Source organism: Trachypithecus francoisi, unplaced genomic scaffold, assembly GCF_009764315.1.
Source record: "Trachypithecus francoisi isolate TF-2019V2 unplaced genomic scaffold, Tfra_2.0 Lachesis_group7, whole genome shotgun sequence".
Lineage (NCBI taxonomy): Eukaryota > Metazoa > Chordata > Mammalia > Primates > Cercopithecidae > Trachypithecus > Trachypithecus francoisi.
In genome coordinates this window covers 42242717-42264300 of record NW_022681472.1, presented here as the reverse complement: position 1 = coordinate 42264300, position 21584 = coordinate 42242717, and the positions used below count along the sequence as shown (strand labels likewise).

General features: G+C 39.2%; 1 protein-coding gene and 1 pseudogene across 2 annotated transcripts in view; both read left to right on the top strand.

Annotated features, from left to right (window-relative positions):
- The window catches only part of CNGB3 (cyclic nucleotide gated channel subunit beta 3), a 165125-nt gene that overhangs the window by 70268 nt on the left and 73273 nt on the right, over window positions 1–21584 (top strand). For both annotated transcript variants that reach the window (XM_033202770.1, XM_033202771.1), the window contains 3 exons: window positions 13021–13071; window positions 19552–19638; window positions 21365–21429. In XM_033202770.1, coding sequence (XP_033058661.1) covers window positions 13021–13071; window positions 19552–19638; window positions 21365–21429 — 203 coding nt within the window. The remainder of the gene's footprint in view (window positions 1–13020; window positions 13072–19551; window positions 19639–21364; window positions 21430–21584) is intronic.
- On the top strand, window positions 6791–9711 carry LOC117079145 (annotated as a pseudogene).

Genomic DNA, 21584 nt, shown 5'->3' with positions numbered 1-21584 from the left:
CAGCCATTGAGTGTTCACAATGTGCTGGAAAACATGCGTCTCCCTGTACCTTAATTTCCTCATATTTAAAGTAAAAATAACAAAAATACCATCATAATATTGATTGAAAGATTAAATAAATTGAGGCCTGTGAAGTGCCTAGACTGTGTCTGGTGCATAGTGAATGAGTATTAAATGTCAGCTAGCATTATTGTTCTAGTTAATTTACTTATAATACCTCACTTAATCCTTTCAATGACACTATGAAAAAGATGTAATCAGCCCTATTTACAAATGAGGAAACTGAGGTTCAGGGAGAGAGGTTATTTGCTTAAAGCCCAAAGCGAGAGAGTAGAGGGGCCAGGATTCTAATCCAGGCCTTGCCTCTACAATCACGCAGGTTCAGGTCAGCAAGTTTTTCAGAATTTGACAATACTTGAGCATATAAAGAGAGTGCCAAGTCTGAAATGTTGAAACTATACACATATTTTACCTCAATAATGTTTTTTAAATGGATCAATTATCAGTGCCAAAAGAAGAAACCATTTAATATATATTCCTCTGGTAATCAAGCCTCAAACAGTCTGTGAAGCAGTTATTTTCTATCACGTTACAGTCTACCATTCACCTCAATATTTTAATAAATAAGATAGGTATGATTTCACTCATTAGAACCTACTCAGCCTTCTTAGGAGACAGTCTGGTGTTGTGAGAAAGTACTAGGCTGTAAGATTTTAGGACACAGACTGTGCCTTGTCTATCATTGTGTAGTTGGAACTGAGTGCAGCGTCTGCATGTAGTAGATAAATCAAGCACAGGGTTTTAGGCCTGGACACTTCGGGAAAACCTAACTTAGAAAGCAAAGCTTTATGACCCTTTTTTTTTTTTCCAATTTTTATTTTAGATTCAGCGGATACACATACAGGTTTGTTACCTGGGTATCTTGGGTGATGCTGAAGTTTGGGGTATGATTGACCCAGGTACAGGACATAGTACCCAATAATGAGGTTTACTACCCTTCCCCGCTTCCTCCCTGCAGTCCTGCTCCCACTAGTCATCCCCAGTTTTTATTGTTCGGATTTTTATGTCCATAAGTACCCAATGTTTCACTTTTTTTTTTTTTTTTTTTGAGACGGAGTCTCGCTCTGTCGCCCAGGCTGGAGTGCTGTGGCCCGATCTTAGCTCACTGCAAGCTCCGCCTCCCAGGTTCACGCCATTCTCCTGCCTCAGCCTCCCGAATAGCTGGGACTACAGGCGCCCGCCACCGCGCCAGGCTAATTTTTTCTATTTTTAGTAGAGACGGGGTTTCACCATGGTCTCAATCTCCCGACCTTGTGATCCACCCGCCTCAGCCTCCCAAAGCGCTGGGATTACAGGCGTGAGCCACTGAGCCCGGCCCCAATGTTTCACTTATAAGTGAAAACATGCTGTATTTGGTTTTCTGTTCCCGCATCAATTTGCTTAGGATAAGGGCCTCCAGCTGCATCCACGTTCTTGTAAAGGACATGATCTTGTTCCATGGTGTATATGTGCCACATTCTCTTTATTCAGTCCACCGTTAGTGGGTACCTAGAATGATTTCATGTCTTTGCTATTGCGAATAATGCTGCAATGAACATGCAGGTGCATGTGTCTTTTTGTTAGAAAGATTTGTCTTCTTTTGGATATATACCCAGTAATGAGATTGCTGGGTCAAATGGTAGTTCTGTTTTAAGTTTTTTGAAAAATCTCCAAGTTGATTTCCACAGTGGCTGAACTAATTTACCCTCCCACCAACAGTTTATAAGTGCTCCCTTCTCCCTGCAGCCTTTGCCAGCATCAGCTGTTTTTTGAATTTTTAGTAATAGCCATTCTAACTTGTATGAAATGGTATCTCATTGTGGTTTTGATTTGCATTTCTCTGATGATTAGTGATGTGGAGCATTTTTTCACTTGTTTTTTGGCCATTGTATGGTCATGACCATTTTAATTAATGTGGATTCACCGCACTGTCCAATATGATGACCACTAGACAAATATGTCCATTCAAATTTAAATTTGAATTAATTGCAATTAAATAACATTAAAAATTCAGGTTCCTCAGCCACATTGTTCATATTTCCAGAACTCAACAACCACATGTCTAGTGGACAGCACAGAAGATTTCTACCATTGCAAAGTATACTATTATTCAGTGTGGTAAGAGAATGAAAGAGAAATGAGCCATCCACATCTCCATCAATATGGCCAAACCACAGACAGGTAGCCACACCCCTCACAGATATGGGCATATCACAAGTACATAGAACACCTCCACCGGAGTTTTGTTTTTTAATGAATATGGCATCTATGGGTCTATCTTTTTATTATTTACCTGCCAAATTCATCACATCCTATTTCTCATGATCAAATGCAGTGCCCTTCCTAAGAAATTAGCATTCTTACCCTTAGGATAAATTATCTTCTCCTGGATTTACTCTCAGTGTTAAGGGAAGTTTATTGTCAATCCAATCAATCTGAGAAACAGACAAATGTGTTTTCACAAGCACAAATCCAAGTCTTATAGCCACTAGCCCAAGCCCCTTCCCCAGCTAACAAGAAGGATGCTTCCTTTCCAACTGTGCAATGTGCCATCCTCCTCCCAAGGCTCAGCAAGGACTGCACAGAACATGTCCTCCAATGTCACGATAGGGAGAGCAGACTGACTGCCTATATGGCACCTTAGGTTCATGTAGAATTTTCAAGAAGACAGTTAGGTTGCTTAATCTTCTTAATATTTTCTGTTGGATCTTCAGAAGGTCTTAAATTATCAAAGCGCTGAAAGGAATAGTTTTGAATGTTTTTTCTTCCTTAAAAAATTGTCATTTTCTAAGAAGTGTTTTCTATATTTGAAATCTTTCCTAGAAAGAAATAGTAAAGGTAAAAGCCAAAGCTATACCAAAAGTCTATTCAAAATATTCCTTGTGCGGACTCTAGAACATTAGTTAACTCACCAGCACCATCCCCAGAGCAACCTGGCAGCTTGATGAATGGTGATGACAGTGTACAAATAAGAAGTAAACAACAACAAAAAACGGAACACTAATTTCAACCTCCATTAGACTCACAAGGGGGGAGAAAATCAATATTTGACCAATGGAAAATGACAAAATCAGTAAAGGGAGACTTTTATTTTCAATTTTCTAAGAGGCCTTTGCACACAATGAAGTGTTAAAACCAAGAAAAATAACCAGTAAAAAACACACGCAACGAGCTCTATTTAAAATGCATTATCATAAGCTACAAATACCGAGCAGGAAGTAATTGCTTTGTTTGTTCAATTAAAGAAACCAAATTAATGGTTTCTTTAATTTAGAGTAAGTAGCTGCAGCATTTGAAACTTGATTACATTTTGGTAAGAAGACTATGCACATTGAGTACCCAACCTGAAGGTCTCACTATATTTAGCTATCTATGCTACCATTAGTATACACCACTGAATCATTCATTCATTCATTCATTGAAGAAACATTTATTAAATACTTACAGTTGCTAGGTAGATACATCTACTTAATTTATTTATTAAATAAATGCACCATAACTGGAGGATGGAAATATTAATTCCCCAAGGCCTTGAAGGAAAACAAACAAGTAACAGACAACAGATTGAGGTGCTAACAGCTACAATAGAAACCAGGAGGACTTATAAGTTTTTCACAGCATTTATTTATAAAATCTTTCTCCTAAAAGTGATGCTACAAAGATAACAGAATTTTGAAGTGCAGTCGAACAAAAAGTCTGTTGTATGTAATTTCCTTTAGAGATAGCAGAAATTGAGTTGGAAATGACAGTGAAGATTATTTAGATAAGAGACACATCCGCAACCCTTTGCAAAATTCACAGAAATCCTCGCTGTCATCTAGTTACAATGTCAATTAGGCCTTCCTTTATAATCAACTGCTTTTGGTACTTAAACCTCTCAAATGCTCTTTATAAACCAATCTGAAGAAAACCACTCCCTTCTCTGTGTTTCCTACACTTTACTCATAATTCTATTATTTAATTGTATCAAATATTGATTAGACTAATTATGAAGTAGTAGAAAGAAACAGTCCGGGGTTAAATTTCACTTCTAAAATTTGCTAATAGCATTAACTTGAAGAAAGTAAACTTACCCTTTCATTGAATACAATCTTTTTCATCCCCCAAAATAGGAATAGCCGTACTGTTGCAGGACTTTTCCTTAGTTCAGTTAAAGACAGGGTCCTTGTCTGTCCCATGGCCATGAAAATGTAGGCTCGGAGATGGTTTGAAAGGTGAGCGAAGCAGGGTTTTATTAGGTGAAAAGGTTTAAAAAGTGGGGGAACAGGGATCCTCCACAAGGCCAGAGTCCCCTGCTAGAGTGCTTCCTGCCCACTGTTGGAATTTCAGGTTCCACACAGGAAGAGGAGGGGCTAGGCTCCTCCCTACTGCAAATGTAGCAAACTTTCCAAGGCTCCACGTCAGTGGGCAGGCTGGTTGGAGTTTCTGCAGCAACCCCCTCCCACCCGGCTATCTCAGTACCCACCTCATAAATCTATTACGAAGATTGAATAAGACACCTAACTGGGGGTCTGGCATGTAGAAAATACACAGTTGATTGTTAAATGAATTAAATGAATTGATGTCCACACACTTTACTTTTCCTTCTTGTCTCCTATTTGTCTATGTATCTCTCTTTCTTACCTGAGGATAAGTTTCTTGAGAGTAGGGACAGTATTCGATTCACTTCTTTATCTAACCTAGGAACTTAGAGTACACTCAAGAAATGTTTGAAGGAGTGAATGAATGGTAATCTCAGTTCAAGGATTTTATTTCCTTGAATAATTAATCTGCATTATAACTCTTTCAGGTAATATTATTTTAAAATACTTCTTCCATCTGTCCTGTGTAAAATTATGAAGTTTCTATGAATTGTTTTCAGAAGAAGTGAATACTGGTCGCGGTGTGCGGCTTGGCGCAGACTCACAAATTGCTGCAGTGGCACCCTATGCTCAGCCTCGCGGACTGAGTTGGCGGCGGCGGGACAGGGACAGCAGCGCACCCGCGCAGCCCTGCACCTGGGCCAGTCTCCTGAATATTTACACATTGCCGAATCTCCTGTGGACAAGCCACCACGAGGCCAAGACCATGATGGGTTGAGCCTCTTCTTGTGCCTAGAGATTCTGAGAATCCTATCCATCTTTTTCACCAATACGGTTTGTGGACTCTGATGACCCAAATCTGACATCAGTTCTGGAATGTCTAGAAGATACTAAGAACAACAATTACCTTTGTCAGTAATTGAAGTAGTTGATATGTGAACTCTGCAGATTATATAACCTTCCTAAGCACCTGGATGTTTGAGATGCTAGATCAACCACTACCCATGGGTCAGAATGGGAAAACAGAAGTGACTTCAGAAGAAGAAGAGATGGTTGGAGATATAAAATACCTAAATCACTATAAGATGAAGGCAGAAGAACTTACTAGTGGGAAAAAGTCGGAGGATGAAGGAACTGAAAAAGAAAACTTGGCAACATTAGAGAAAATTAGGAAGACTCAAAGGCAAGACCATTTAAATGTGGTGTGGTGTTTGGGTCAGTGCAAGCTTCAGATAGACTTTTGAAAGAGCTCAGGGATGTATACAGATCACGGAGTTATAAAACAGGTCTGCTGGAACTTTTTGTGTTCTTCCTGAAAGAGAATTAACTCTTACATGATTTTTATCTTCTGACAAAAGCATGAGCAATATTGCTTGGGAAGGATTTATTCAGTGGAACTCATAAATGACAGTACACGACTGGCATGTTAAACTGCAGAAGGTCGACCCTGATAGTCTTTTGCACAATGATCTTCAGATCGTAAAAGAAAAAAGGAAGATAGAATATATTTTGTTTAACATATCTTTTAAGAAACTGTTGTGGTTGTCAACTGGGTTGTCTTCCTAAAGTATGAATCTCTTATATATTGACCGAAGTTGCTAATGGCTGCATTTCTACTGGTTCATATGGGGGAACGAATGAAGCACCAAAGCCGAAAACAAAACACAACACACACACACACACACACACACACACACACAAAACAAGAAAGTAGGACTTCAGGGAGGGGACGATCTGAAAGGTAAATGGCTGAAATTCTATTGGATTTGTGTTTCTGGACCATGCCTCCTGATACCAGAAAGAAGGGCCTTTTCTGGGGTAGGAGTATTTCTTAAGAGGCCTGGGAAGAATGTTTTTGCCTTGAGCTAACTGGCCTTGTGAAGAGGACCTTAAACTGAATTGCCAAGTTTTTAGTATTGGAATTCACAGACTTTGGAGGGTAGCAGGATAATTTTCCATTTGATCCTCCATTTGTTCGAGTGGTATTACCTGTTCTCTCAGGAGGGTATGTATTGGGTGGGGGAGCACTGTATATGGAACTTCTCACAAAACAGGGCTGTAGCTGTGCCTACACAATAGAATTGGTCATCAGGCAAATAAATGCCATCTTAGTCAGAGGCAAAGCCAGAGTGCAGTTTGGAGCAAATAAGAATCAATATAATCTAGCAAGAGCCCAACAATCCTATAATTCCATTGTACAGATGCATGAGAAAAATGGTCCCTCTGGACACACTGCCGCCTGGCCATGCTTCCTTTCCCTTTCATCTTTATCATCGACCAATGGGCTTGGAGTATTGAGGCCATGCCCCATTCTGCGTTCTAGTGTGGCCCTGGTTACTTCTCCTCTGGCTCAGTTGCACATCTGCCTGGTAGATGACTGGATGTGTTTAGCAGTGGTTGCCAGGATCGTGCTGATGTGGCCCCAACCCCACCTCCCACCCCGCCCTGTGATGTCGGAAGAAACCCTACAGAGCAAATTGGCTGTGGCCAAGAAAACATTGAGAGAATATCAGCATAGAAAATACCCTGGTGTAGGTACAAGAGCAAAAAAAGGAGAAAATTAAAAATGGCAGCAACCCTAAGACAACCACTTCTGTTGGTTGCCATTCACCTGATGATACATCCAAAGACCATGTTTCTCCCCTACAACTGTCTGCTCATGACACCATGTTAGCTAGTGGTGTCTCTTCCCCTGGTGCCAGTCGCACTAGCATGGCGGCACCTCAGAATCATGATGCTGACATTGGTCCCAATCTCATGGATGAAACCAAGGCTTTCTCATTGACTGGGAGCCCAGGGCAACTCTCTCAACAGCTCAATGGTCTTACCTCTGAGTCTACATCCTTTGTCAATGGGGGGGGCCCTGCATCATCTGCTAACCTGAAGGATCTGGAGAAACAACAGAACCAAGAAATTCTGGATCAACTGAAAGAAGAAAAGAAAGCAAGGAATTGAAAGCAGGGAGCCCAAAGGGAGTAGTTACAGGTTCAAATTCAGACCACAGGGATACTCATGTCCAAGAAAGGAGAGTTATGGACAGCCCTGTATTACACTCAGCGTGCTGCCAGGTAGTTTGAAGGAGAGTCAAAGGATCTGGCCAGCGGCCTGCAGTATTCCTGGCAGCATGTGGGAGAGTTGGCATGGGCTCTCTCTGCTGTCTCTACACAGCAGAAGACGACGGACAAGTACAACAAAGAGTTAACCAAAAAGAGAGATGCCCTCAGGCTGAAGTTTTATGAAGATCTGAAGCAGCAGAACTCAGAACTAGAAGAGAAACTCGAGTCCTAGTATTAGAGAAGTCAGGGATCCAGCTCAACTTGGAGGAGCTGCAAAAGAAGCTGGAGAGGGCCAAGCTCCTGCTTCAACAGTCCTCAAGCCAGTGTGAACCCTCTAATGCTAACCAGCAGTTACAGCAGGCCATGGAGGATCAGGCACAGCTGGAAGCACACCTGGGGCAGGTTACAGAGTTGTTGAAACAGCTACAGATAGAGAAAGATCAATATACTGAAAATCTAAAAGGAGAGAGCACCATGTGGTAGCAGAGGATGCAGCTGATGTCAGAGCAGGTGCACAGGTTGAGGGAGGAGAAGGGGCACAGCATGACTCGGGTGCAGGAGCTAGAGACAAGCTTGGCCGAACTGAGGAACCAGATGGCTGAACCCCTGCTCCTGGAGCCCCCGGCAGGGCCCTCTGAGGTGGAGCAGCAGCTACAAGTGGAGGCCGAGCACCTGCAGGAGGAGCTGGAGGGTCTGGCAGGACAGCTCCAAGCCCAGGTGCCAGATAATGAGGGTTTGAGTTGCCCGAACCAAGAGCAGGAGGAGAGACTGCTGGAGCAGAAGGCTGAGCTCTGGGAGGAGCAGGCAGAGGTGGGCAGGCAAACCTTGGAGACCATGCAGAATGACCTCACCACCATCAATCATGCAGCCTCCCAGAATGGTGAGCTCAAGGAGCAGATGGCCGAGCTGCAGAGCAGCTTCATGAAGCTGAAAAATGAGAACATGGAGATCACCAGCAAACTGTAGTCAGAGCAGTATATCAAGAAGGAGCTGGGCGAGAAGCTGGGTGAGTTGAAGGAGATGGTAGAGCTGAAGAGCCAAAAGGCTCAGAGTCTGCAGCAGTAGTGAGATCAATACCTGGGTCACCTGCAGCAGTACATGGCGGCCTATCAGCAGCAGGTGGCCACCTTTCAGCAGGTGCCCTCTGAGAAGGAGCTCCACAAGCAGTTACTGCTGCAGACCCAGCTCATAGACCAGCTGCAGCAGGAGGAAGCTCAGGGCAAAGTGGTGGCTGAGATGGCCTGCCAAGAGTTGCAGGAGACCCAGGAGCACCTGGAAGCCACCAGCCAGCAGAAGCAGCAGCTACAGGCCCAGCTGACCTTCATGGCTCTCCATGGTGAAGGAGATGGACTGGACAGTAAGGAGGAGACGCCTCCACTCATGCTGAGCATCCTGGAGGACCTGGAGAGTCGGGAGGCCATGGTGGCATTTTTACACTCAGCTGTAGCCAGAGCCGAAGAGGAGCAGGCACAGCCACGTGGGCAGCTGAAGGAGCAAAGGGTGAGCTGTAAGTGTCTGGCTCATCTGGTGGCCTTGGTCCAGAAGGAGCCAGAGGCAGGAGCCCTAGCCCCAGGGACTAGAGATAATTCTGTATGTGGGAAGGCCCACCAGGCCCTCCAGGGGGCCATGGAAAAGCCTCAGAGTCACTTTATGGAGCTCAGGCAGGAGAAGGTGGACCTGAAGGACCAGATGGGAAAGCTGGAACGTCACTGCATCCAACTGTCTGGAGAGACAGACATCATCAGTGACCGGGAGGCCAGGACATGGCAGGGAGAGCTACACTGTGGTCGGAGGGATCCCAGTGTCTGAACACTATCCTCCCGCAGGAAAGTACATCACACTGTACCAGAGCCAGAGGGCAGTGTTGAAGATGTGGCGACAGAAGGAATACATGAGCAGGCTGGCCCAGGACAAGAAGAAGATGAAAGTGAAGCTGCTGGAGCTGCTGGAGCTGCTGGAGCTGCAGGAGCTGGTGTTGCGGCTTGTGGGCAACCACAACAAGTGGCGTGGCAAATTCCAGGCAGCTGCCCAGAACCCTGCTGATGAGCCTGCTCCAGGCACCCCAGCTCCCCCAGGAGCTTGGGACTACCAACAAGCAGGGTGGTCTTTGCAAGATGAGCCTCGTCCACAGTGTGGAACCTGCACAAGGAAAGGCCGGGAGGGTTCTCACCATGATAATCCCACTGCACAGCAGGTTATGCAGCTGCTTCCTGAGATGCAGAACCCCCAGGAGCACCCAGGCTTGGGCAGTAACCCCTGCATTCCATTTTTCTATTGTGCTGATGAGAAATGAGGTGAAGATCACCGTCATCTAAAAGCCGGCCACTGTCAGCAAAGCTTGGAGAAGTGGGGCCAGAAGTTCATCCCCATCAGGTCCTTACCACCCCTTCCCAGTCACCCCATTATCATTAGAGTAGCAAGGTAAGACCCCTGTGTGATATGGGGAGACAAACAAGTGCAGACCCTTTGCCACCTTGGCCTGGGCTGAGTCCTTAATTTCTGGATGATTATTGTGGTTATTTAAGAGCCAGAGGCTCATAGAGTTGATTTATTTGGAGGAGGCCTGGTGGCCTCCCTGATGGCCTTACTCTCACTAAAGCAGCTTTTCCCTCACAGGGGCTCCCATCTTCTTATTTAGAGAGGCAGCTGAGGCAGGACAATGGGGCTAAATGTAGAAAAGGTGAGAGAACAGGCTGATGGGGGTGACTCCCCTTCCCCAGTGGACATATTGTATCTGTGCAACATTTTGTAATTCCAGGGGTAGGGCCACCCCCTGTATCATACATAGAGGAGGTTGAAGCTGACACATGGGGAGGAGGTTCTAATAATTATTTGGGGCTCAGAAACTTCTTTATTGATAGCATGGGACAGAGAAAGGAGGCAGGGATGGGGTCATGGTGCCCTGGTGATGCAACTTCTGTTTATTTTGCTTTTTATTTTGGAATAAATGGATTTAGCCATGGTGTGGGGGAAGAAGAGGTGAATATTGAGTAAATATACTAACACCTGAGTAGATCTTCAAAAAGTACCCGTTGGAAAAGGATTTAGGTGCAATTAGCATATCCTTCCTAAAGTAAGCCTCCCCTGAAGAAATGTCTGTGGCATAATGATGAGGCTTAAAAGAGGGAGAGAGAATTAAGTGGGGTGACATTTTAAAAATAAGTACCTAATTGTTACCGGTAAGCATGCTGATCCTCGTAAGGCTAATGATGCCAAGTTGATTTACTGCTCTAAAGAAGATAGAATTTAAAATCACTACGTGGCATTTAATTTAATCTAGCAAGTTTTAGTTGCATTTACATTTACTCAATCATAGAATCATTGACAACCTTGAAAGTAAACAGACAAATGTGCTAAGAACATTCTTCCTGGATGCAGGGTGGAAGTAGTATTTTAACTTAACTGTCTGGCACTTGATATCTATCTGGCTGTCCCATATAAGCTTTGAAGGAAGTGACTGATTTTACTCTTGTGGTACATGATTTATAAGGCTATTTATTTGAACCTGTATCTATGTCTACCTATGTAAACCATTTTGTTTCACAGTAAAAATCATTAAATGAGCATGTCATATATTTTCTAATATATTTATGTAAAATTTAGTATGTGTATTTGAGTAAAAATTAAAGCCAAAAAAGTCAGTAGTGTGGGGAGTAACTTGGGAGTTGACTAACCAATCTTTAACATTGCTCAAGCAGCAGTTTAAAACTTCCAGACAGCCTGAATGATAATTGTTAGAAGATGCTACTTCCATGTGTCCAAGTTATAATGCTTTGGTCAACTAATTAAGAGCCCTTAGAAAATCCATTACTACATATAAGTGAAACATATAAGTCCAATATTCACATTAATTCTTTTAGGTCTGAATATTAACAAATGCCATTCAGTCATCTATCACTTGTCACACATTTATTGAACACCTACTATATGTTAGACACTGTGTTAGGAACTGAGGAAATAGAGGAAAAAGATTGGACCCTACTCTCTTACATAGCTCAGAATGTCTAGGACAGACCAGCAAAAGAAAAATGGTGGGATTTTATGTTGTGAGTCATGAAAAGGCCTGGCCAGGGTGCTATAAGGCTCAGAGAAAACCGTCTGACAGAGAAGACCCTTAGTTCAAATCTTGATGGATGAGTTGGTGTTACCTGCACCTTTGTCCTCCACAAGAAAAAAGGAAAAACATGTTCTGAGCTGTGGGACAGCATGGGCGAAGGCATTACTATGATACATTTGAGGAACTGCTGAACAGAGTGGGTTAGTTCTGTTTCTGGGATGCTCCAGGAAGTGAGTGGGAAACAGAAAGTAGAGCTTTGTATACCCTGAAAAGGTGCTTTCATTTTTTTTTTTTTTTAATCGTGTGGAGTTGCAGGATTTGACATGAACGAGGATTTTAAGTGATCTGATTTAGAGATCATCTGGCTGCCACTGTAGAATTGTTCCAGGGGAACAAGACTAAAGTCAGAGATAGCGCCAGAAAGGAGAGAATGCACATGAGAAAACTTTCGGAAGAAGAATGAGTAGAACTTGGCTATTGGTTGTATGAGGACTGGGGGAGACCGCACAGTGTAGGACCACTAAGCAGTGTAGATGAGGGTGCTCATAGGATACTCAGAAGCAGGAGGAAGAGCACAGTTTGGCTCAAGGGCAATGTAGAATGATGATGAATTCAGGTTTGGTGCAGTGGATCTGCTAAGTGAAGAAGACGATGGGCAGTTGTTTACCCAACAGCTCAAGAAAGTGATATTAGGTGGAAGTAGAGATTTGGTAGCATCAACTCACACGGTAATCTCTGAAACTATAAACGTGGGTGAGATTTCCCAGGAAGCAAGTATGAAGAGAAAAGAGAAGAGAGCTAAATCCTGGGGAATGTTGACTTTTAAATGACTAGCCCAAGAATCCAAGAAGAACATTGAAAAGTAGGAAGTGAAGAAATAAAGTAAACTAAGAGTGGCATTACAGATTCTTTGAAAAGAAAAAGTTTCAAGGAAAAAAATTGTCCAAAAAAATTTTTTAATGCTTCAAAGGTTTTTATTCATCTTTCCATTTCTTCATTCATTCATTTAATAAATATTCACTGGGCTTTTAGTATATTCTAGGCACTAGTTAAATATAGTTGCTAAGCAAAATCAAACCCGTCCTCAGATAGATTACCATTTAATGGAGTAGACTAATTTTAAATAAATGAGCCAAGCAATATATGTGTCATTTCAAATTATGATGAGTGCCATAACAGGATGCTAAGTGCCATAAAGGATACCCTGGGTGTCATCATTAGGTCATTGGTGGTTTTGTACTGTTAGCCTTGAAGAAGTGAGAGAAGTGGGAAGAAGCCAAATTACCACCAAATTGCCATGAGTTAAGAATAAACATGAGGGAAGGATATAGAGTAAAGCAGGTAGGCAACTCTCTTGAGAAGCTTGACTGTGGCAAACAATAGAGCAAGAAGAAGAAAACTAAAACCAAACATGATTTGTTTTAAAACCTGAGAATATGGACCATATTGATTGGCTGAGATTGGAAGGAACCAGCCAAGAGAAATAGTTGTAAATATAAATTTAGAAGTGAGAAAAAAATAATTGATGAAATTGGTGAAAATTAATGAAAATACAAATATGTTTCAGGTGGACCCAATTGAGCTAAGGAAAAACTACAGGACGTCTACAAAATTTCAGGTAGGTGACTCACAAACAATTTCAAAATTGCTCAAGTAATCTCTTACCATTTTGACTTTAAATCCCATCTATAGATTTCTATAAACAAAGTTTATACATAGGAAGTTTTATTAGACAAAGATAAGCCTGAAGTTTCTGCCTCTCAATAATTACCTGATATATTTCCTTGTAGGTGCAAATGGGTAATTCCACATATAAGTCCTTATTAAGCAGGCCAAAATAAGTTAGTGGCCACATTTGACTTCTAATTTACACATCAATAAAGGAATATGGGTTGTATACTTTGCCCTGTCTACAAAATTCTAGCCCCCAATTCATGTAGCATGATGTTGTAAAGGTTTGCAAAATTGTTTCTACTCCTGCTTCTTTCTTGTTCTCATATATTCAAAATAAAAATTATTAATAGAAGAGAGGCAATTGTTTAGATAACATGGAACCTTCTTTTCCTAAAACATACGTTTTATTGCTCATAATTGTTTTCTAAGTACTTTGTTCTCTCTAACTCTGAGAAATAGGCAGAGGTCAGGGGTTATTTTGGTTTACCCAATCGGAGTGAACTCTAGCCCCCCACTTCAAAGACAATTCTTTGGTGGCCTCAAAGTTTGTTTAAAAATACAAATCTGGGTTTAGGTCTCAAACTATCCCTGTTGGAAATCTACAATGATTAACATCCCTTTCAACTGGCTTTTTTTTTTTTGAGACGGAGTCTTGCTCTGTCGCCCGGGCTGGAGTGCAGTGGCCTGATCTCAGCTCACTGCAAGCTCCTCCTCCCAGGTTTACGCCATTCTCCTGCCTCAGCCTCCCGAGTAGCTGGGACTACAGGCGCCCGCCACCTCGCCCGGCTAGTTTTTTGTATTTTTTAGTAGAGATCAACTGGCTTTTTAAAAAATCTCCAACTAATTTTCTTTATTAAAAATTGCCACATACTTAGGCATATTTATAAAAGATGTCTATGCTGCTTTGATAAATTCTACAAAGAGGATTAATACTTTTGTAATCCCATAAAGCTTATTCCAAACTCTTACTTTCCTGAGTTTGAATAAGGGCTAAATTAATTTACATATTTAATTTGTGTTAGCATAATGACATTTTGGTCAATGACATACCATGTGTATGGTGATGGTCCCATAAGATTATAAGGGAGGTGAAAAATTCCTATTGCCTAGTGACATCATAGCCATCATAACATTACAGTGCAATGTGTTATTCACCTGTTTGCAGTGATGCTGGTGTAAACAAACCTACTGGCTGCCAGTCATATAAAGTACATACAAATATGTATGGTACAAATATGTATGGTATATAGTACATACAAATATGTATGGTACATAATATTGGGGATAATGGTAATAAACAACTAAGTTACTAGCTTATGTATTTACTATACTATACTCTTTATTGTTATTTTAGATTGTACTCCTATGAATTTTTTTAAAGTTAATTGTAAAAGAGACTCAGGCAAGTCTTTCAGGAGGTATTCCAGAAGAAGGCATTGTTATTATAGGAGATGACAGCTCCACCCATGTTATGGAGCCTGAAGACCTTCCAATGGGGCCAGATATGAATGTGAAAGACAGTGATACTGATGATCCTGACTCTACGTAGGCCTAGGCTAATTTGTGTGCTTGGGTCTTAGTTTTTAACAAAAAAGCTTAAAAGTAAAAGTAAAAACATTTAAAAATAGAAAAAAACATATAATAAACATATAATGAAAATTCTTTTGTACACAGCTGTACAATGAGTGTTTTAAGTTAAGTGTTATTACAAAAGAGTAAAAAGTTTTCAAAAATTCAAAAGCTTATAAAGTAAAACAGTTTCAGTGAGCTAGGGTTACTTTATTATTAAAGAAAAAAATTGTTAAACAAATTTAGTGTAGCCTAAGTCTACAGTGTTCATAAAGTCTACAGTAGTGTACAGTAATGTCCTAGGCCTTCAGTCACTCACTACTCACTTATTGACTCAGTCAGAGCAAGTTCCAGTCCTGCAAGCTCCATTCATGGTAAGTATCCTATACAGGTGTACCATTTTTTATCTTTCATATCACATTTTTAACTGTACCTTTTCAATGTTTAGATGTGTTTAGATACAAAGATATTTACCATTGTGTTATAATTCCCTACAGTACTAAGTACAGTAACATGCTGTACAATAACATACAATAATATACTGTAATATACAGAGCATGCTGTACAGTAACATGCTCCTAGGCTTGTAGCCTAGAAGCCTAGGCTTATATGTCTATACCATACCGCCTACGTGTGTAGTAGATAATACATCTAGGTTTCTGTAAGTACATACTATGATATTCACATGATGAAATCACCTAACAATGCATTTCTCAGAATATATCCCTGTTGTTAAGTGACACATGACTGTATTTTTGAACTTGGTCATTCCACTATTAGCTTGTCAACTTGTTGTGAATAGCAACAATATATTACTCCTATTTCAACCCCAACATGCTTTGCAAATTGTCTTGCACAGTGTTTAGTGTTAGTCAATACTTCAATCAATTTTCTACAGTTCAATGAGAAATAAATTATCTCTGGCTACACAAATCTGTGCCAATGTGTTAATATTAAAATGGCTAATGATTAATGACTGTCTGCAGAGAGAAGTTGAGAGGGGAGCTGAGCAATTGAATAGAAAGCAAGCAAAAAGATCGTTATGATTTGAGCCAAAAACTATAGGTTTTAGGGTAGCAATACATAGGTCAATCGTGTGCCTGCTTTTTTATTTTAAATACATTATTTTAATTACTGTTCTGTACACCTAACTTGTTACAAAGATCGATACTTATACAGTAAAATCAATGAGGTTTGAGGATATGATGTAATTTCTAAACTAATACTTTTAGTAAGTAATCTGTTTATAATAGGTAATCTGGTTAATTCAAACCAGAAGTTCTATTCTTGTTCAATAGCAGCAGGCTTTGAAATTGTTAGGCAATTAATTATCTCAACTCTATGCTTTTGGGGTACAAGTGGTTTTTGGTTACATGGATTAATTATACAGTGGTAAATTATGAGATTTCAGTGCACCCATCACCAGAGTAGTGTACATTGTATCTAATACGCAGGGTTTTTTGTCCCACCCCAAGTCCATCCCCACTTCTGGTCTTCAAAGTCCATTATATCACTCTGTATGCCTTTGCATACTCAGAGCTTAGCTCCCACTTATAAGTGAGAACATTTAGTGTTGGGTTTTCCATTCCTGAATTACTTCACTTAGAATAATGGCCTCCAGCTCCATCCAAGTTGCTGCAAAAGACATCGATTCCTTTCTATGTCTAAATATTATTCCGTGGTGTACATATACCACATTTTCTTTATCCACTCATTGTTCAATGGCTACTTAGGTTAGTTTCATATTTCTGCAATTACGAATTGGGCTGAAATAAACCTATATGTGCATGTATCTTATTCATATACTGACTCCTTTTCCTTTGGGTAGATACCCAGTAGTGGGATTGCTGGATCGAATGGTAGATCTACTTTTAGTTGTTTAAGGAATGTCCATACTGTTTTCCATAGAAGTTTTACTAATTTAAATTCCCACCAGCAGTGTATATGCACTCCCCTTTTACCACATCCATGCCAAAATCTATTGTTTTTTGACTTTTTAATAATGGCCATTCTTTCAGGAATAAGGTGGTATCTCATTGTGGTTTTAATTTCTATTTCCTTATTGACTAGACAGGTCACTAGACAGGTCAACAGTGTGTCTGCTTTTTTATTTTTAATACATTATTTTAATTACTGTTCTGTACACATCTTGTTACAAAGATCAGTTAGTTCCATATTTTCTGCAGTTATGAATTGGGCTGAAATAAACCCATATATGCATGTGTCTTTTTCATGTACTGACTCCTTTTCCTTTGGGTAGATACCCAGTAGTGGGATTGCTGGATCGAATGGTAGATCTACACAAATCTGTGCCAATGTGTTAATATTAAAATGGCTAATGACTAATGACCGTCATCACAGAGGAGTTGAGAGGGGAGTTGAGCAACTGAATAGAAAGCAAGTAAAAAAATCACTATGATTCGAGCCAAAAACTATAGGTTTTATAGTAGCACTAGACAGGTCTACAGTGTGCCTGCTTTTTAATTTTAAACACATTATTTTAAGTACTGTTCTGTACACCACTTAACTTGTTACAAAGATCAGTACCTGTAAAATAAAATCAATGAGGTTTGATGATATGATGCAATTGGGGGTGGCATTTTTTTCATGTTTTTTGGCTATTTGTATAACTTCTTTTGAAAAATGTCTATTCATGGCATTTGTCTGCTTTTTGATGAGATTATTTGTTTTTTCTTGCTGATTTGAATTCCTTGTAGATTCTGGATACTAGTCCTTTGTCTGATGCATAGTTTGCAAATATTTCCTCCCATTCTGTGAGTTGTCTGTTTATTCTGATGATTATTTCTTTTTATGTGAAGAAAAGTTTTTAATCAGGTCCCATTTATTTATTTTCATTGCATTTGCTTTTGGGGCTTTAGTCATAAATTCTTTGCCCAGGCCAATGTCCAGAAGAATTTTTCCAAGGTTATCTTCTACAATTTTTATGGTTTCAGATCTTAGATTTAAGTCTTTGATTTATCTTGAGTTGATTTCTGTATAAAGTGAGAGATAGGGATCTAGTTTCACTCTTCTACATGTGGCTTGCCAGTTTTGCTAGCACCACTTAAAAAAAAAGATGTCCTTTCCCCAATTTATGTTTTTGTGTGCTTTAATACCAGTTGGCTATAAGTATTTGGCTTTATTTCTGGGTTCTGTATTCTGTTCCATTGGTCTATGTACCTACTTTTATACCAGTACCATGCTGTTTTGCTAACTATAGACTTGAAGTTTGGTAGTGTAATGCCTTCAGATTTGTTCTTTTTGCTTAGGGTTGCCTAGGCAGTAAGGGCTCTTTTTTAGTTTCATGTGAATTTTAGAATTGTTTTCTCTAATACTGTGAAAAATAATGTTAGTATTTTGATGGGAATTGCATTGAATCTGTAGATTGCTTTTGGCAGTATGGACTTTTTTTTTTTTTTTTGTATTTTTAGTAGAGACGGGGTTTCACCGTGTTAGCCAGGATGGCCTCGATCTCCTGACCTCGTGATCCGCCCGTCTCGGCCTCCCAAAGTGCTGGGATTACAGGCTTGAGCCACCACGCCCGGCCTGGACATTTTTACAATATTGATTCTCCCAATCCATAAGCATCAGATGTGTTTCTGTTTGTTTGTGTCATCTATGATTTCTCTCAGCAGTGTCTTGTAGTTCTCTTCGCAGGGATCTTTCACCTCCTTGGTTAAGTATATTCCTAGGATTTATTGTTGTTGTTGTTGCTGTTGTTGTTGTTGTTTTACAGTTGTAAAGGGATTGAGTTCCTGATTTGCTTCTCAGCTTGGTCATTTTTGTATCTGTATTGCAGTGTTACTGGTTTGTGTACATTGATTTCATAATCTGAAACTTTATTGAACTTGTTTATGAGATCTAGGAGTTTTTGGAGATGTCTTTAGGGTTTTCTAGGTATATGATCATATCATCAGTAAATAGTGATAGTTTGATTTCCTCTTTTTTGATGTGAATGCCCTTTATTTCTTTTTCTTGCTTGATCCCTCTGTCTAGGACTTCCTCAACTCTCTATTTTATACATGTGGCCTTACAGTACATTCTTAACTGCTCTTAATTATCTTAAGATGTCTTAAAGTTTTTAAATATACCCTATTAAGACCATGTAAAATTTACTAAAAATGAATAATTATTTTACATAAAATAATTATAATGACCAGTTTAACAGAAAATCAAAATAATCTTAACACATGACTATTTTAAAAAATTTCTTAGCTATAATAGTACTTTTAATACCTCCTCCCATCAGAGCTGCTGATTAATTGCAATCATTATTGATTTCTTTTCTCTCCTCTCTCAGCCTGCACAGGCTCTGATAGATACCTTTAAAGCAGTTTATTGGTAGCAAAGTGGTTCAAAGTAGACAAGAGTAGAAAGCATTGAAGAGCCTAAATGAACCACAATATAATTGACTCTGAACACTGGAGAATTGGCTGAAACATAAAAATAAATCACTACAATGAAAGTTCAATGCTTTCAAATAAAATCAAGAATGGACTTGATTTCTAGTCCAAGAGCCCCATGTTAAAAACACTATTCAAACATATTTTAACATTAGCAACTATGCCCATTGTATATGTGACAGCTCAATAAAAATCCCAGCAAATGCAGTGCCTAAGGAGAGATCAGATGCACGGTGGTGGAAATGAAATACGGTGGAAGGAGACTACAGAATAGTTTTCATGGTGCTAATATGCCTTAAAAAGCCCCATGCATAGTTAATTGAAAGCAGTTTTGGATTAAATAACAAATAATGCACTGTGACTGGTCAACTTTTATAGACATCAATGTAAATCCATCCATTCCCAGAAAGGCATGTAAACACAACATATTTTTGAATGTGTTCTTTCAACAGTTGGATGTTGCATCAATAATACCATTTGATGTTTGCTACCTCTTCTTTGGGTTTAATCCAATATTTAGAGCAAACAGGATGTTAAAGGTAAGATAACTATATTTAATTGTCTTTTCCCTTATAATGGAAATATTTCCATTTCCTTATAATGGAAATCTTGAAACAATTTAAAGTGTCTTAAAATTACCAATATTCTTGATTTTTCCCAAATTCTTCTCCATCTTTCTGCCCTCATCAATGCTATGAATTTTTTTTAGTGAAGGAAGAAAAAAATGTCTACTGGTGAAAGTTGCTCCTGGTTTTTATTTTATATCTCACATGGAAATTTCAGAAGGTACCTGCTTGGAGATAACCAATTTTCAGAAATAATCATGTTTCTATAGATTTAGGAGTTTATCTGACATTATGATAAAAGCTTATAAAGTGCCAACTCTTCATTCCCCATCTCTGTAACCCTAAAATGTCCAAAAGCCTTCTCTATCCATTAGATGTTTAAATATAGGAGATCCTGACAGTTAACATTAATCTTCTTTTCAAAGCCCCATAGTCCACTCATTTCACTTATTTATAAGGGTGTCATCTTAATGCACAATTCTCTAGGATAAATATTTATTATCTATATGTCTCCAAATTATAAATGAGAAAACAAATGAATATACATTTTCTTTTTAGTGAACACTTAAGCTAAATTTAAAATCATGCCTTTGTGCAAAATTGTATTAAGAGCACAATAAACAAATTACCACACATATAAATTATCATAATCTGAGTGTTTGAAGACGTTTTTTCCTACTTATGAACTCTGGAAAAACAAATCCTTTGTGTATAGTTCTAGTTAAATAGTCATTACTATTACCTACACTATTTTTAATTCTAAATGTTCTATTGCAGTCATATCTACGTTGGGCAAAATTTTGAACTAAGTAATCTCTGTGGCCCTCCTATCTGTAAGAGTCTATGATTTGAAGCATATTAAATGTATTAACTTACATATGCACACAACCCTTTTGGGGGGCATCTTTTCTTATTGACCTTGTTTTACAGATGAGAAAACCAAGGCAGAGAAACAGCAAGAGACTTTTCCATGGTTACACAGTAGTAAGTGGCAGAGATAGGACTGGCATTTGGCTCTGGATTCCATACTTTACTGCCTATAGAAATAAAACAGGAAGTAGGGGGTAGGAGTGCATGCAGGCAGAAAAGGTTGAGATAAAAGTAGAAGTAAGCAGGAAAAAGCCTTGAGGGAAATAGTAACTCTGCTTGTATTAGATGCACATAAACTCATTGTATCTTTGAATACTGTCAAGAAAAGCCAGTGCTAATACTTACTGAAGTTTAAATTTTCTTTAAACAAATACACATTTAATGCAATTCACTGAAAAATAATGCTAGTGTTGAGCAATAAGACTTAACATCTATTTATAACTGTAACGCATTACACTTTTCCTCTTTTATGTATGTTTTTGGAGAGTGTGACTTTAATTGTTGGGAAATAGAGTTCTACTACATGCTTACAAAAGAAAAAGGAAAAAAATGTTTTTTAAGTTTCATTTTCAACAAACATTAAAAGTAAGACTATAACTAGAGGGCAGCAATAAAATAAATCAAGAAGCTCTGGAAGTATGATATCATGCTATAAAATGTACTGCCCAGAGGAAAATACCACTGAATAGAGTCTTGTTTTGTTTTTTTTTTAAAGACATATGAATAAAATTATTTTCAATAATGAATAAAATCTATTTCATATAGTTTTATTTAAATATATATATTTAAGACTAACATGCTTTTGGATTTCTTTTGCTTTTCTATACAGTATACTTCATTTTTTGAATTTAATCATCACCTAGAGTCTATAATGGACAAAGCATATATTTACAGGTAAAGTATAACTCAGTATACTTGGGGGAAGGGGAAAAAGCAATGGTGCAGCATTTTAGACAGAATTTGGCAGGGATATGACCTCCCTCTTCAAAAAAAAAAAAGGGTATAATTTCAGCTTTGGTTACATAAAATATAGGACTATGTTCTAGAAC